We start from the raw sequence: 16,184 nt of genomic DNA, 5'->3' as shown, positions 1-16,184 counted from the left end.
TTAAAAAACTAAAGAAAATCTCTAAAAATGCATTTTTATCTCTCACATAAAATATAAATTCGCCATTTTTTCAAAAGAGCATTACATAGGTGGCGGAGGGGGGGGGGGGAACGGAAAAAAATAATGTAACGCGGGTTTAAGTGCGTTCTCTTAAACCGTGTTAACGAGTGAACTGTGTTCTGTAGTGTGAGAATCCATGAATAGATTGCACAATCTTTATTGTTGTGGCGGTATAATGGAGGGTCGGCCGGAGCCGACCGACCACGACCGCTTGGTGGAAGCTAACTGAGATAGAGGGGAGATGAGGATGTGGGGTGTTTTGTGTCTGAGTTAATGACAGTTGGTGAGTGCATCATGGGGAACGTGTGGTTAGATCTTTGCCCCGTGACATCCTTCCCCTTTTGGAAAGATGCTTCGTCCCCGAAGCGCCATGAGATGTTTCAGACGCCTGGGGTTGAAACATTCTCCATCAGGTAAAAAGATGAACAAAACAACTGGGCTCTCCCTCTCCTCGGCAGCTGCTTCGTCCCGGAGCTTCTCTTTAAATAATGGTGTTGATGAAATTGAGAGATAGCTCAGAAACGGAACAACTGTCGAGTCTCTTAACAATTTGGTGTCATAGATAAAAAACAGAAATTCAAACAAAAAAACAAAGCATCATAACATACAAATTGATATTTATACCTGAAAGAAACGTATTGACTTATACTATTGCCCTCTCTCCGGTTAAGGTCTAGGGGTCAACTTCCGCGGTAATCTTTTTACAATCAGACAATAAATGAGGACGGGATTCATGACTTAACAAAAAAAATTACAGGAGCCTATTCTTTTTCAACAATTTTTTTCCAAAATTCTTTCTCTAGTTGTTTTGAAATTATGAGTTCAAAATTTTTTTTTTTTTTGAACTTCAAATACAATTGTCTCAACGGAATGATTTTTCCATTCCCTCAATAGCACTTTTGGCTTTCTATAACTCCAATTTATAGCTTCTTTTGAGCTTTCAATTCAATATTGGTAGTTTTTTTTTTCAAGAGACATCAAATACTTACAAACAACTTTCACTTTCAATGGGGAAAACTTTCAGTATTTGGGCTCAAAAACGAAGTACCGCGCAATTTGTCGTAGAATCCGGCTACACTCGGATGGTGCTGCTCAGTCGTGTCCAGTCAATCGTAGTTGAATCAGCTTCCAAAAAATGTTCGAATAGTATAGATGGTAGGAATAGAAGAAATATAGGTGGTAGCGGGTGATGGTTTCCATGGTGTAGTGGGGTGTAGGAAATATAGCACTCAGGATCTTCTGTATCCTTTGACTCACGGTTCTCGAAAAGTCAAGTTCGTTTGAACGCAGAACTTGAAATTTCTACTCGAAGTGGGACTTCCATGTAACGAAATAAGGTTAAGGCGTTCTCTTAACCTTCGTTAACGAGTGAACTGTGTTCTGTAGTGTGAGAATCCATGAATAGATTGCACAATCTTTATTGTTGTGGCGGTATAATGGAGGGTCGGCCGGAGCCGACCGACCACGACCGCTTGGTGGAAGCTAACTGAGATAGAGGGGAGATGAGGATGTGGGGTGTTTTGTGTCTGAGTTAATGACAGTTGGTGAGTGCATCATGGGGAACGTGTGGTTAGATCTTTGCCCCGTGACAATAAATAGTAGTAATTACAGTAATACAAGCAGGGGTACTGTAACAGTGGGGGGGGGCGGAGTCTAGTGTAGCTTAATGAAGACAGATAATAGCGCATAAATTAGTGGGCGGGGCGAAGAATCAGAAAAAGAATGAATTAATTTTTGGGATTTTCTTTTTGAAAAAAAGACAGAGATATCGAAGCATGTAAGTAAAAGCGGACCGGCATGGATTGTAGACAGGGTTACGGTAGTTTTTACTATTTTGACAAAATTTAAAATTTTCCGGAAAAATGGGTCACGGAAAGTTCAGGTTGTACACATCTCTCATGATTTTACGTTTTCAAATGATTGTAGTGAAAAAGTTCAAAAATTCGAAAGTCTTCCGAAAGAAAGGGTCCCATCACAAAAATTTCAGGGTATACTTGTAGAATTTGTTTTTCTTCGAAAATTCAATCGATTCTAAGCAATAATAACCAAAAATCATCAAAATCGTCCATAACATCAAAAAGTTACAGATTTTCGAAACTTTTCGTAAATCTCAATTCACCAACATCTACAGTAACCCGCTGAACTCTTGATCCCAAACAATGTTTAGCCTTCGATTCTATTGTACTCTTTGATTCTATTGTATTCTTGTTCGCATAAATTTAAAGCTTTTGTTGAATTTGGTCTCTTGGTGAACTTTGCGCTGACAATAGCTGGGAAAACTGATAAAAGGAGGCGAAGAGAGCAAGGATGCGTCCGAAAAATGTTTTTCGTCAAAAACATGTTTATTATCCTGATTATTTTTTCGATATTCCAGACCGGTAAAGCTGGCCCCGTAGTAAGTATATATTAGATTTTTGTACATCTATACAGGGTGGCTAATAAGTATACAACGCCACTAATTCTTGGATATTCGGCGGGAAAACGCTTGAATCAACAAAAAAGCGTTATGAATAGTTGGAATGTTCAAAATAGATTTAGTATACAAAAAGAATTCGAAGTTGGATACTTTGGCTTTGATACAGGCCATCAGACGTGAGACGCAAAAATCGCCTGTGCGCCGCGTATCGGGCGTGATCTGGACTTATGATAAACATTTTATTATTGAACCTTTTTCCAACTGTCAAAAGCAGAAACTTTTGTTATCAAAAGGTGATAGTAGGTCCCCTTGACGTCACCAGGCCCATGACCACCTTTTTTCTAAAACTGTGATGGCGTGGGCCGCGGTGACATCTTACGGTAGAACTTCGTTGGTTTTCATTTTAAAAAATGCGAAAATCAACTCGGGGTCTTCCAAAACTTGGTTTTGAAGGATGTTTTGTTCCTCTGTACAGCTCAAACATCTACTGGACGCTTTTTCATTTTTCAACAAGATTGGGCTACCTCCCACAGTTCCAAATCAACAAAATTCATCATCTCTCTCATTTTCCTGGCTTCTGGAATAACGACTTCAGGCCTTCCTCGTCGGCGGATCTGAGTCCGATGGATTTCATCGTATGGGAATATTTGAAGAGCAAGTTCTCAGGAATCTCCTACAACATGGCCGTTGTTCTCAAGACCGTCCTTCAGAAGATATGGGACGAAGTCGACGTCGACTACCTGCGGCGCACAGGCGATTTTGGCGTATTACGTCTGATGGCCTGTATCAAAGGCAAAGTATCCAACTTCGAATTATTTTTGTATACTAAATCTATTTTGAACATTCCAACTATTAATAACGCTTTTTTGTTGATTCAAGCGTTTTCCCGCCGAATATCCAAGAATTAGTGGCGTTGTATACTTATTAGCCACCCTGTATTGTAGTTTTCAGGATGCTGGGCTATGTGTTGCTTCTGATGTTCTTGTGTTCCTCGAAAAAACATTGGATTCTCTGTTGTCCCTCCCGAAGAACCTGTGGGTTGAAGTTCTTCAATTCATTGAGAATTCAGTCAAAGGTAAGTTATATAGAGAAACCGTAAATACTGTACATGAAGCACAAACCCCACGTCACCCCTGTTTTGTGAAGTTTCAGTTTTTTTTTCGATGTTTGCTCGTTACTCAGCTAGATTATTAATCCAAACTTGAAAAAAAGAAACACATTTGCTTCAATTACAGTGTTTACGATATCAAAAGGCCCATGGCGGTATTTACGTCCAGAAACAACGTTATTTCCCTCGATTCATTTACTACCGGAAAAACGGCGAAAAACGAAAAAATGAATTTTCCGGATGTGAATAGTCGCTTTAGTAAAAAACCATGATATTTACGTACGTATGTATGTACATGAGTTTGTTTTTCAGCACTTCAGGATATGGTATTGGCGATAAGTAAATTACGTATTTTGGGTGAGATCAATTTGACCCCTTATATAGATCTCTAATTGAACTTTTTTTCAGACTTGTTAGGCCATATCAAAACAATTGATGCCTTTGTATCAGAATTTCTCCGAAAACTCGGAAATCTGTTGTCGGCCTCCCAAGATATGATTTCAGCAATTGGTCAGGATGAAAACAATTTGTTCAAAAAACTCCTTAATAACTCAGCAAAGTGTTTGGAACTACTCCGAAAATAGTATTATTGTATTTTCTTCACAATAAACTCATCAACAGTTTGACAGAGGATGTAACATCAACTAGACAACTAAAAACGAGGTAGAATTTTGTAGGGAAATTCGAAAATAGGAGTTTTTTGGTCTGAAAAATTGAAAATTTCACGATTTTTGAAGATTTTAAGCCAAATTTTCCCATTTTTCAAAATTTTTCAAACTTGAGCTCAAAACTGGTTTTCAGACTTCGAAAAAAAATCCAAAAGGATGTCTAAAATTCACTTTTTCTGGAGTTTTATGCTCTAAAATCCAATTTCTGAAAGCTGAAACTTTTATTTTCAAATTCAACGCGTCGAGACGGTTTGAATAAGTATAATTATGACAGATTTTGAGACAGTTTGAAATTTTTGGATATATACGCCTTTAATGTCGTTCTGAGACCCGAAAATTTTCGAATTTCTTCAAGTCCCGTCAAAATTAGTTGAGATTATACTCATTCGAAGCGTCTCGACGAGCTGAATCCAGAAATGTAAATTTTGTGACTCTCGCAATGAAAGTGAGCTGGTTACGGTACTTTTTGTATATTAGAAGTTTTCGAAAAGTTTCGAAAATCTGTAATTTTTTTAGTTTCAAGTCAATTTTTTTTAATTTTTTGATCAAATTAAAAAAAAAATTTGTTGAAACTCGGAATTACGAAAAGTTTCGAAAGTCTTTAACTTCTCGATTTTCCTGCCAATTTTGACAATTTTTTCCTGAAATCGCATAGAATCGATTGAGGTGAAAATTCAATCGGTGAGGTGAAAAAAAAACTTTTTTCCTGACTTCTACAAAAAGGTCAGATCATTGAGTCTCATTTTTTGGAATTTTTTTTCTGAAAATCTTTCTAAATCAATCAGCGCTTGTAGTTTTCTTACTTTTCCTGTTATATTCAACACAGCCGACTATCAAATAACGTGGCAAGTATGAGGTACCTTTGCATCAACTTTCCTAGTTGAACATTTCGCTAAATTTCACCATGAACGCGTAAATTGTAGATTACCTGATAATGGAAATCAAGTGTATCATAAACCTGAATTATGTTTCAATCATATTCTATTGATTTAAGAACGCTATCCTTCATATTTCAGTTCGAATGATTCAATTCAGGAAAAAATTTCAAAAATTCAAAAAATTCATTTTTTACGAAGATTTTTTTGTGGTGTAATCAAAAACTGTGTTGAAAGTGAAAAAAAATAACGTGACTAAATTTAAAAAAACTTTAAAAACCATTGTTGAGAAACATCAAAACTGATTTACCAGAAGGCCTCGAAAATTAAAATCCAAGTTTTTCTCATACTTCCCCCAAAAAACGTTCTTTGGTCCCCGAGTTACGAGTAGGGACAACATGGTTCCAACATTAAATTTTATGTAAATTTCGAATTTTGAGTAAAAAACGCTGTCTTCTCGTGTCGCTGCCGAGATAAAAACGATTTCATGAAAAAAACCCGAAAAAATCATGAATTTTTAAATTTCACAATGAAGGTGTTGAGCTGGAAATTTGAACACAAAAAATGCTTAAAATATGTCTTCCTACAATGTCTTCCCGTTGAGATTTCATCTCTATCTACTTCAGGAAAAATTTTCGAAAAATATCGATTTTTTGATTTTCCTAGGTACCTAGGTGATGGACCAGAGATGTTGGGAAGTGAAAATTTTCTTATCCGGAAGTCGGAAGTTGGAAGTGATTTTTATTATCAGGAAGCCGGAAGTCGGAAGTCGGAAGTAAAATTTCTTATCCGGAATTCGGAAGTCGGAAGTCGGAAGTAAAAAAACACCCGGAAGTCGGAAGTCGAAAGTCGAAAGTAGGTATTAGATTTTTCGCAAAGATTCAAAAACTCCTAGAAAAAGTTCATAAAATTCGCGAAAATCAGTGAAAAATTAGTTTTTGGCTGAAGAAAAGCTCATTTTCTGTCTTTTTAGACCATTTTTCCATGTATTTCTGCGAAATTTACTTTTCCGAAATTTCACCGTTATGTAATGACAGAAGTCGGAAGTAAAATTCCTTATCCGGAAGTCGGAAGTCGGAAGTTGGAAGTGAAAAAAAACCCGGAAGTCGGAAGTCGGAATTCCCAACAACACTGTGATGGACCCGGCCAAAAAGTACTTCAATTTGCTGAGAACACTTGGTACTATCTTTGATCAAAAGGATTGGCAAATCGGAGATGGTTGACTTTTTTCGGGTGAACATGGGTGTTCGAACGAGTCAAAGAGTGCGTCTTAAGAGACAATCTCTGACTGGCTCGAGCATAGGCCTACAGGCCATGTTACACATGTACCAAGTTGATCCGTTCCGGCTGATTTTTTGATATGTTGGTACCCTAGGAATTCTAAAATTTTTATACCATACCAGATTAGGCTCCGCCCCCTTTGACCTACCGAAACTATCGATTGAAGTTGAAAAATGAAACATTTTCTTTCAAAAGATAGGACCAGAATCGCTTCAGAAATGAATTGCCAGTCTTATTTTGTGCATTTTATATGGGAAACTATTTTTTCTAGCTCCCCTGCATCAAAATTGAAAAAAATGTCAATTTTTTCATGTTTTTTGGATTTTTCGGCAGGTCGAAGTACTGTGGTCCGAAGCAAATTTATGATGATTAGATACGTATTTGTGTTGGCTATTCGAAAATATAAACAGCTTCCCTAGATTTTAGTGGCTAGCCGAGTTATGATCCAAAAAGTGACGAAATTTGATGCATTTCAACATACCCCCCTCCATGGTAAAAAATGGCTGGGTGACGAAAATCAAAAATATTTCAGATTCGAGTTATTTAAAACTAAAATCGCAGTCACGCATATTTGCAGACTATTCTGACCATGTTTCAGTGAGTTACAGACATTTCCTCCATTTTTTCGACTCAAAAAGTTTGACGTAACTTTCCATTTTATGGCTCAAAATTTTAGAAACACCTGGAAAACAATGAAATATATTTCAGAAACAGAAATACATGAATGAAAATTAATTTTAAAATAGAATGCTGGTACATAAGTAGAAAACATTCAAAATCACATTACTGTTTCGACTTCAGACACCGACAATTCGGATATTATTGTCTCATCGATCCGTTCTGGTCGAACGACAACCCGACATTCTGGAACAACTACAGTAACCGACGTCCTCTTCGACTGATTCTGAATCCATGTCTGAATTTTTGTGAAGTTACAAATATAAACAGATATAATCCATAAATATGGGAAATAATAGACAATGTAGATGAATTTGTCGAATGAAAGTGGTAGATCAGAACTATATTTCAAGAAATATTTGAAGATTGTGATCAGTTCAAAGATCTGCAAAAGTGTGATTAAATAATTGATTTAATTTGATAAAATAGTTACACCGTTATCAGCAACAGATAAACTATAGAATTTATCAAAATGTAAGTGTCTTTTTGATGAATTCCTGATGTTTTCCATTGAATAATTAGTATAATTAATAAAATTATGTTAATGAAATGAATAGAAACATTCAAAAAGTCCAAATTGATCTCACAGTCTGAAGTAGATAATACAAGTCTATCACCAAGAAAAACCAATCGGAAAACTATCAGTACCACAATCAGAACACATTTAATATTCCTGCGGCTCATATGAATATCACAGGTTTTGAAATACAGGTTGGTCACTCGGAACACGACCATAAATAAATCAAAGAATATATGAGATAGAACAATATAGCTGAAATGAATGAAGAACATTAAAGTCAAGATAGATATAGGGTAGTTCGATAAGGTAATTATATTGATAATTACAGCAGCATACATTGAAATATGGAATGAGAGGAATGGCGAGAGATGGGCGGTCTGGAAAACGGGAATGGATTTTCAAGAGAAGCTCTTTTCAGCAGAAAACTGTTTTACAGTACAACTGACCTGTTTCCGATAAATTTTCAAAATATACAAACCAATGAGAGATAAAAAAACCGGAAGATGTGTCAATGTTTTGACGAATTTAGTTTCAAAATCATCCAATCCATCCAAAAATATATATGGTTCGGATGAATTTTTGTAGTGGAATCTTAGATTCATATTTGTTAATCAATAGAAGGGAAACGACGTGAAGTGTAAAGTGTCAGGTGAGTTTATGTTAAAGACTAAATCGGTTTCTTAAAATAATTATTTTCTCGAGAAAGACAGGTGCTTTTCTTTTAGTGGAAAACGTTTCTCGGAAGGGGCGTAGCTTGCTTAAAACTCAATATTAAAAGCTATAAAGACATACCAATACGTAGATTTTCAACGAGCCGAGAGATTTCCCGGGATTCGTGGGGGGGGGGGGGGGAAAAGTAGAAAATTCAGATTTTTGGTGAAAAATCATACAAGTCTTGGGGATCACGCACTGAAGCAAAACGGCTATTTATTAAGAAAAGCATGTAAATACTCGATTTCTTGGTCGGGCACTCTCTCCCAACAGGCGCTTGATAGACATCTCAATTTCGTCTATCAAAAAATCAGACTTGTCAGCGTTATCGGAGTGAGTCATGAGAAATGCAAGTTCATCTATCTTGATATTCTTTTCACGAAGTAATGTTCGAATTTTCTGTCATTTCCTGATACCAAATTCTATGATCACAGCATCTTCAGTCACATTTTGAACGCTTTCATAATCTCCAGAATCCGACAATACCTTTCGAATTCCATCGAACTTGAATATCTCCTTCTGAAAAGTTATAGAAAATGAGTTGAATACTTCATTTACGTAAACTTACTTATTTAACCGAAGCATTTTGTTGGAAATAAGTTATTGAAGATTTTCCTTCAGAACGGTAGTTTTGGCGGATTGACTTTTTCGAAAATCTGTAATTTTCTTATTTTTTGACATTTTTTGCTGATTCCCGGCTCTTTTGAAAATGGGAAAATTTGGCCGAAAATCTTCAAAAATCGTGAAATTTTCAACTTTTTAGACCAAAAAAATCCAATTTTTGAATTTTCCCCCCACAATTCTACCTCGTTTTCAGTTGTCTAGTTGATGTAACATCCTTTGTCAAACTGTTAATGAATTTATTGGGAAGAAAAAATAATATCACATTTTTCAGAGTAGTTCCAAACACTTTGCTGAGTTATTAAGGAGTTTTTTGAACGAATTGTTTTCATCCTGACCAATTGCTGAAATCATATCTTGGGAGGCCGACAACAGATTTCCGAGTTTTCGGAGAAATTCTGGTACAAAGTCAGCAAGTTTTTTGGCAATGCCTGACAAGGCTGAAAAAAAGTTCAATTAGAGATCTATATAAGGGGTCAAATTAATCTCACCCAAAACATTTGATTCGTTTTTCGCCATTAATATATTCTGAAGTGCTGAAAAACAAACTCATGTACATACATACGTACGTAAATATCATGGTTTTTTACTAAAGCGACTATTCACGTCCGGAAAATTCATTTTTCAGTTTTTCGCCGTTTTTCCGGTAGTAAATGAATCGAGGGAAATAACGTTGTTTCTGGACGTGAATACCGCCATGGGCCTTTTGATATCGTAAACACTGTAATTGAAGCAAATGTGCTTCTTTTTTTCAAGTTTGGTCTAATAATCTAGCTGAGTAACGAGCAAACATCGAAAAAAAACTGAAACTTCACAAAATAGGGGTGACGTGGGTTTTGTGCTTCATATACAGTATTTACGGTTTCTCTATATAACTTACCTTGGACTGAATACTTAATGAATTGAAGAACTTCAACCCACAGGTTCTTCGGGAGGGACAACAGAGAATCCAATGTTTTTTCGAGGAACACAAGAACATCAGAAACAACACATTGCCCAGCATCCTGAAAACTACAATATAGATGTACAAAAATCTAATATATACTTACTTTGAAGCCAGCTTTACTGGTCTGGAATATCGAAAAAATAATCAGGATAATTAAAATGTTTTTGAATAAAAACATTTTTCGGACGCATCCTTGCTCTCTTCGCCTCCTTTTATCAGTTTTCCCAGCTATTGTCAGCGCAAAGTTCACCAAGAGACCAAATTCAACAAAAGCTTTAAATTTATGCGTATAAGAACACAATAGAATGAACGAGTACAATAGAATCAAAGGCTAAACATTGTTTGAGATCAAGAGTTCAGCGGGTTACTGTAGATGTTGGTGAATTGAGATTTACGAAGACTTTCGAAAATCTTGAACTTTTCGATTTTCTGGACGATTTTGATGATTTTTGGTTATTATTGCTTAGAATCGATTGAATTTTCGAAGAAAAACAAATTCTACAAGTATACCCTGAAATTTTTGTGATGGGACCCTTTCTTTCGGAAGACTTTCGAATTTTTGAACTTTTTCATCACAATCATTTGAAAACGTAAAATCATGAGAGATGTGTACAACTTGAACTTTCCGTGACCCATTTTTCCGGAAAATTTTAAATTTTGTCAAAATAGTAAAAACTACCGTAACCCTGTCAACAATCCATGTCGTCCCGCTTTTAATTTTACACTTCGATCTCTCTGTCTTTATTTTCAAAAAAAAAATCCCAAAAATTAATTTATTCTACTTCTCCTTTTTCGCCCCGCCCACTTATATTTATGCGCTATTATCTATCTTCATTAAGCTACACTAGACTCCGCCCCCCTGCTACACCTATTTAAAAATGGCGAATATATATTACATGTGAGAGATAAAAACGCATTTTTAGAGGATGTCAATTATTGTAATTGTTTCAGAATGTCAAATTGTTGAAACTCTACTTGCAACGGGCCCGACCAAAATCAGATTTCCTCCGGCCCAGCCCGGTCAGCGGCCAGGAAGTTGTGAACTGGAAAAAAATTCACTTTTTTTTTCGAAAAAAATCTTAAAGACGCATAAAACTGTTATGTGAGAAAAAATTAGTTAACTTATTGACGTTTCCTACGAATCCTATTTGAATATTTTTTAGAGTTTCAGATTTTTAGGAATATAATATAACTTTTTTTGAATTTTGTATTTCCCTGAAACTCTGTAAAAATGCGTTTTTATCTCTCACATGTAATATAAATTCGCCATTTTTAAATAAGTGGGCGGGGCAAAACAGGAGAAGAAGAATAAATTAATTTTTGGGATTTTTTTTTTGAAAAAAAGGCAGAGATATCGAAGCATGTAAGTAAATGCGGGACGACATGGATTGTAGACAGGGTTACGGTAGTTTTTACTTTTTTGACAAAATTTAAAATTTTTCTGGGTCACGAAAAGTTCAGGGTGTACACATCTCTCATGATTTTACGTTCTCAAATGATTGTAGTGAAAAAGTTCAAAAATTCGAAAGTTTTCCGAAAGAAAGGGTCCCATCATAAAAATTTCAGGGTATACTTGTAGAATTTATTTTTCTTCGAAAATTCAATCGCTTCTAAGCAATAATAACTAAAAATCATCAAATGTGGCCAGAAAATCAAAAAGTTACAGATTTTCGAAACTTTTCGTAAATCTCAATTCACCAACATCTACAGTAATTTCTTCAATAGTTTCTCAGAGGACATTACATCATTATAAAATGAAAACATCTAAAATCACATAACTGTTTCAAGTTCAGAAACCGATAAATAAGATATTATAGTTTCATCGATCCGTTGTGGTCGAACAACACGACATTCTGGAACAACTACAGTAACCGACGTCCTCTTCTTCTGATTCTGAATCCATGTTTGAACTTTTCTCGAGTTACAGATATAAACAGATATAATCCATAAATATGGGAAATAACAGACATTGTAGATGAATTTGTCGAATGAGCTTCAAAAATCTGAAAAATGTAATTAAATAATTGATTTAATTGAATATAACAATCACACCGTTATCAGCAACATTATAACTATGGAATTTATGAAAATGTAAGAGTCTTTTTGATGAATTCCTGATGTTTTCCACTGGATAATTAATGAAATTAACAAAATTATATTAATTAAATGAATAGAGACATTCATAAAGTCGAAACGGATCATACAGTCCGATATAGATAATACAAGTACTTCACCAAAAATAAGCATTCTTAAAACTATCAGTACCACAATCAGAACACATTTAATATTCCTGCGGCTCATATGAATATCACAGGTTTTGGAATACACGTTGGTCACTTGGAACACGACCACAAATAAATCAAAGAATATAAGAGATAGAATAATATAGTTGAAATAGAAGAAGGCTTCTGAAATCAAGGACTGAATACCAGACAAGTCAGGATTTATGAATATGGTTTATACATTGATAATTACAGAAGCATACATTGAAATATGGAATGAGAGGAATGGGGAAAAATGGGCAGTCTGGAAAACGGGAACTGATTTTCAGAGGAGTGTAGTAATTTAGCATGAACTGTTCGACAGTGTAACTGACCTGTTTCCGATAAATTTTCAGAATATACAAACCAATAAGAAATAAAGGAACCGGAAGACGCGTCAATGTATTCACGAAATTCTTCTCAAAATCATGGAATCCGTCCGTATAAACAATGGGTTCGGATACATTTTGAAGGCGTAATCTTAGGTTCATGCTTGTTAATCAATATAAGGAAAACGACGTGTAAAGTGTCAGGTGACTTTATGTTAAAGACTAAATCGGTTTCTTGAAATAATTATTTTCTCGAGAAAGACAGGTGCTTTTATTTTAGCGGAAAACGTTTCTCGAAAGGGGCGTAGCTTGCTTAAATCCAAAAATTATAAGCTATAACATACAAAATCACATAACTGTTTCGAGTTCAGACACCGACAATTCGGATATCACAGTCTCATCAATTCGTTGTGGTCGAACGACAACCAGACATTCTGGAACAACTACAGTAACCGACGTCCTCTTCTTCTGATTCTGAATCCATGTATGAACTGTTTTGAAGTTACTAATATAAACAGATAGAATCCATAAATATGGGAAACCAGTCGGTTTAAGTCGCCTAACGGCGACTAAACCTCCTTCCCTACACCACCCTTCTCAGTTTTACAGCGCCTGCGGCACTTCTTAGCTGAGCAGTCCGTTCCAACAAAGCACAATTATGAAATCTCTCCTTTCCAGACTCAAGTTCCACAAAGCTTCTCAATGACTTTTCCTATCCTAATAGAATATGGAATTTAGAAAGAGCTGTTTTTGAATTTACCAATTTGAACTTTCTTCCTATGTTTTCCTTATTTCAAAACAATCTCACAGAAGAACGTGAACTTGATAACTCTTCTTTCTCCCCTTCCCAAAAGGCGAGTGAGCACGCCGATATATTTTTTATTTTTTGACTGATCGGCGGCAACGCCGCCTTCCTTCTCGGAATATGGCAGACTAAGACGGTGTTTTAATAAATTCTCATCCAAGAATTCATAATTTTTCTGTAGGCAACCGAGCTACGACGGGTCCTTATTCACATATCAGCTTCTTGAGTAGTGGTCTTCCATTTATTTTAGGTTTCGCTATCAGAAAACATGCTATCCCGGTTCTTTTAATTCCCATTATGTATGTATGTGAGCGGCAGAGCTGCGCGGAATTCCTTTCTCCGACTACCTTCTTTCTTCTTCCGGGTTTTTCTCACTTCCTTCTTCTCTCTTCCGACTTCCCTTTTGAAAATTTCACTTTCTTCCTCCTTCTTCTGACTTCCATTTTTAAAAAATTTACTTTCGACTTCCATTTTTAAAAAATTTACTTCCGACTTCCCGCTTCAGTATTCCGTTGAAAATTTTTTTGCCACTTCCGACTGACTTCCTTCTTCCGTCTTTCTTTTTCAAAAATTTACTTCCCTCTTCCTTTTTCAAAACTTTACTTCCCTCTTCCTTCTTCCGACTTCCTTTTTCGAAAATTTTACAGCTCTGATGAGCGGTATTCAAATCTCAAATCGAACTTTCGAATCCGAAAATACCGAATGCTATCGGTCTGGGTCGTTCATGATGAAATATGAATTTTAAGATTACGGTAGTCTTTTGACCCGTAGCTAACGGGAGTTTCCGGGCTCTTGACCAAATTTTCATTCAATTTTCTCTCAAATGCAAGATGCGGAGCAGACTTATTGACAAATTTTTTATCATAGTCGCTGTCTTTCCCTCCATTTAAATCCAAAAGCTCCTCAATAAATTACTTTCCCATAGCAAAAAAAGCAACAAAAAAAGTCCAATTTGACGGGAACGAACTCGCCACCCCATGCGTATGAGTCATCTGTGTAGACCACTACACCACACACGCGCGGCCGGCGCCTGTCGAGAGTGCAGTCAAGAAACACCGAGTCAGTGGTATTAGCTTGATATTTTGAGCTTTCTACCACCCTGTCGGGACACACCCTCATCAACGAAATTTAACACTAAAAACCTCATCGTCTCCAGAAGACGTCAAATTTGATATTTTTGAAAAAAGAAAAGTTCGGGCATCAACTAAGCGCGATTTCCAATCTATCTATCCGGGTCTCATAAAAATCGGCCCACTACGAAGGGAGTTATGGCTGGCGACAAATAAATACACAGACGGATCTGTTGAATCTTTACTATTAACAAACACCAGATTCTGTATGTTTGTTTGTCTGTCGCCGATCCTACCGCCCTTCCTACTGAACCGATTTTCTTCAAATTTGGACCAAAAGATCAGAAATTTTCTCTTAATGATGCCCGTCTTTTTCTTTTTTCAAAATTCTCAAAATGACGTCTTCTGAGCCAAAAACACTGATAAAGCATAGGGAAATGAAAACGGAAAAGTGACGTGAGACTGTCGGCCAATACGTCGTCATTTCTTTCCATTCTACGGCTTGCATTTTCCGTGGGAACCTTTCCATCGAATTCAGAAAAAATTGAGTTCCAAAAACGTTTCGTTTGCTTTCAGGTTGATCGGTATCACAAATAGATATGGGCAGTTTTCAGGACACAGGTGATGGATCCATATGGGTCCACATTAAAATAATTATTGATAGCTATTTTGGCCAGCATTTCCCTTCTTCTCATCACTGTTTTCGCTCCGCCCATTTTTTTAAATATAACGAGCGGAAGTTGCGTGAAATCCTGACATGGGCCACGTAAAACCCGTTTTTTCCGACCCCTGATTACTATCATTTTCCTTTTCCCTTTATGGCGTCACTTTCTCTAAATGCTACTATTCCCGCCGACAATTCGCTAGATACTCATGGTGCTGCTTCTCCTGTTCCCGGTGATACCAGCTCCACCTTGCACGCTATTCCACGGCTTCGTGATCGTCCCATTTTTGGATCGAATGGTCTAAATCTGATGAGTACAGAATAAGAAATAGATAAAGGTGCGTTCCATCGATCAAAATCAGATGGGAGAGTGGAGCTCGGAGAAATTGATGGGGTAGAGAACACGACACAGAGAAATTTTAACTCAACAGGAAAAACGAGTCCGGTGATCAAACGAGATCTAGACGGGCTTCAAAGATTTCCCAGGCTGCTATCAGACGATAAGAAGATCCCGATGATGTGACGGCGGGAAGAACGAGAGCCAATACTACTAGAACATCTGTAACTCAAGTGAAAGAGACGGTCAGACCACATCGAGTTCGGATGTCGCCACGTCAACGAAATGTTTTTCGAGTAGGTGTTACTGATGCACAACCAGATCCTCACTACATGAGAAGGATGGATCAAATTAATCCATACTGCTAGGCGCTATATTTCAAGGCTAAATTCGACGTTCAAATGGTGAAGGTGAATGCGTTTAGGAATCCGATCTGGCAAGTTAGGCAGCGTTGACTGTAGTCCTTTGGATTTTTCCCATGTAGAGACGTGGAAGATTTTTTCTTATCGCCTGATTTAAAGAAAATAGAGGAGTAAGGGAACGAAATCGTATCAGAAAAGTAGAGATCTAACAATTGTGCTTTTCCGGAACGGCCTGCTCACAGCTAAAAGACTACTAACAAGCTAAGAAAAGTATTACGATCCAGAAGTTGGAGAGAACTGTGAGACCTCGACAGTCTCAACCGTTCGGGAAGCGCCGCAGGCGCTGTAAAAACCAGACGGGTGGTGTAGAAAAGGAGGTTTAGTCGCCGTTAGGCGACGTGAACCGACTGGTTTATTTCTTTAATAGTTTGACAGAGAACGTTACATTAGTAGAAAACTAAATCAGTTAAAA

At 36.7% G+C, this 16,184-nt stretch overlaps 1 protein-coding gene across 1 annotated transcript; it reads right to left on the bottom strand.

Moving 5' to 3' along the window:
• Positions 1-9,208: 9,208 nt before the first annotated feature.
• On the bottom strand, positions 9,209-10,466 carry GCK72_011501 (uncharacterized protein; the record flags this gene model as incomplete). Its single annotated transcript, XM_053728498.1, has 5 exons — positions 9,209-9,378; positions 9,430-9,474; positions 9,819-9,942; positions 9,988-10,008; positions 10,395-10,466. The coding sequence occupies 5 exons, from the start codon at positions 10,464-10,466 to the stop codon at positions 9,209-9,211; spliced, it is 432 nt and encodes a 143-aa protein (XP_053588075.1).
• Positions 10,467-16,184: the final 5,718 nt, after the last annotated feature.

The sequence above is a fragment of the Caenorhabditis remanei genome, chromosome III (assembly GCF_010183535.1).
Source record: "Caenorhabditis remanei strain PX506 chromosome III, whole genome shotgun sequence".
Taxonomy (NCBI): domain Eukaryota; kingdom Metazoa; phylum Nematoda; class Chromadorea; order Rhabditida; family Rhabditidae; genus Caenorhabditis; species Caenorhabditis remanei.
The sequence above is the reverse complement of the archived record's forward strand: the minus strand, read 5'-3'. Positions and strand labels throughout refer to the sequence as shown.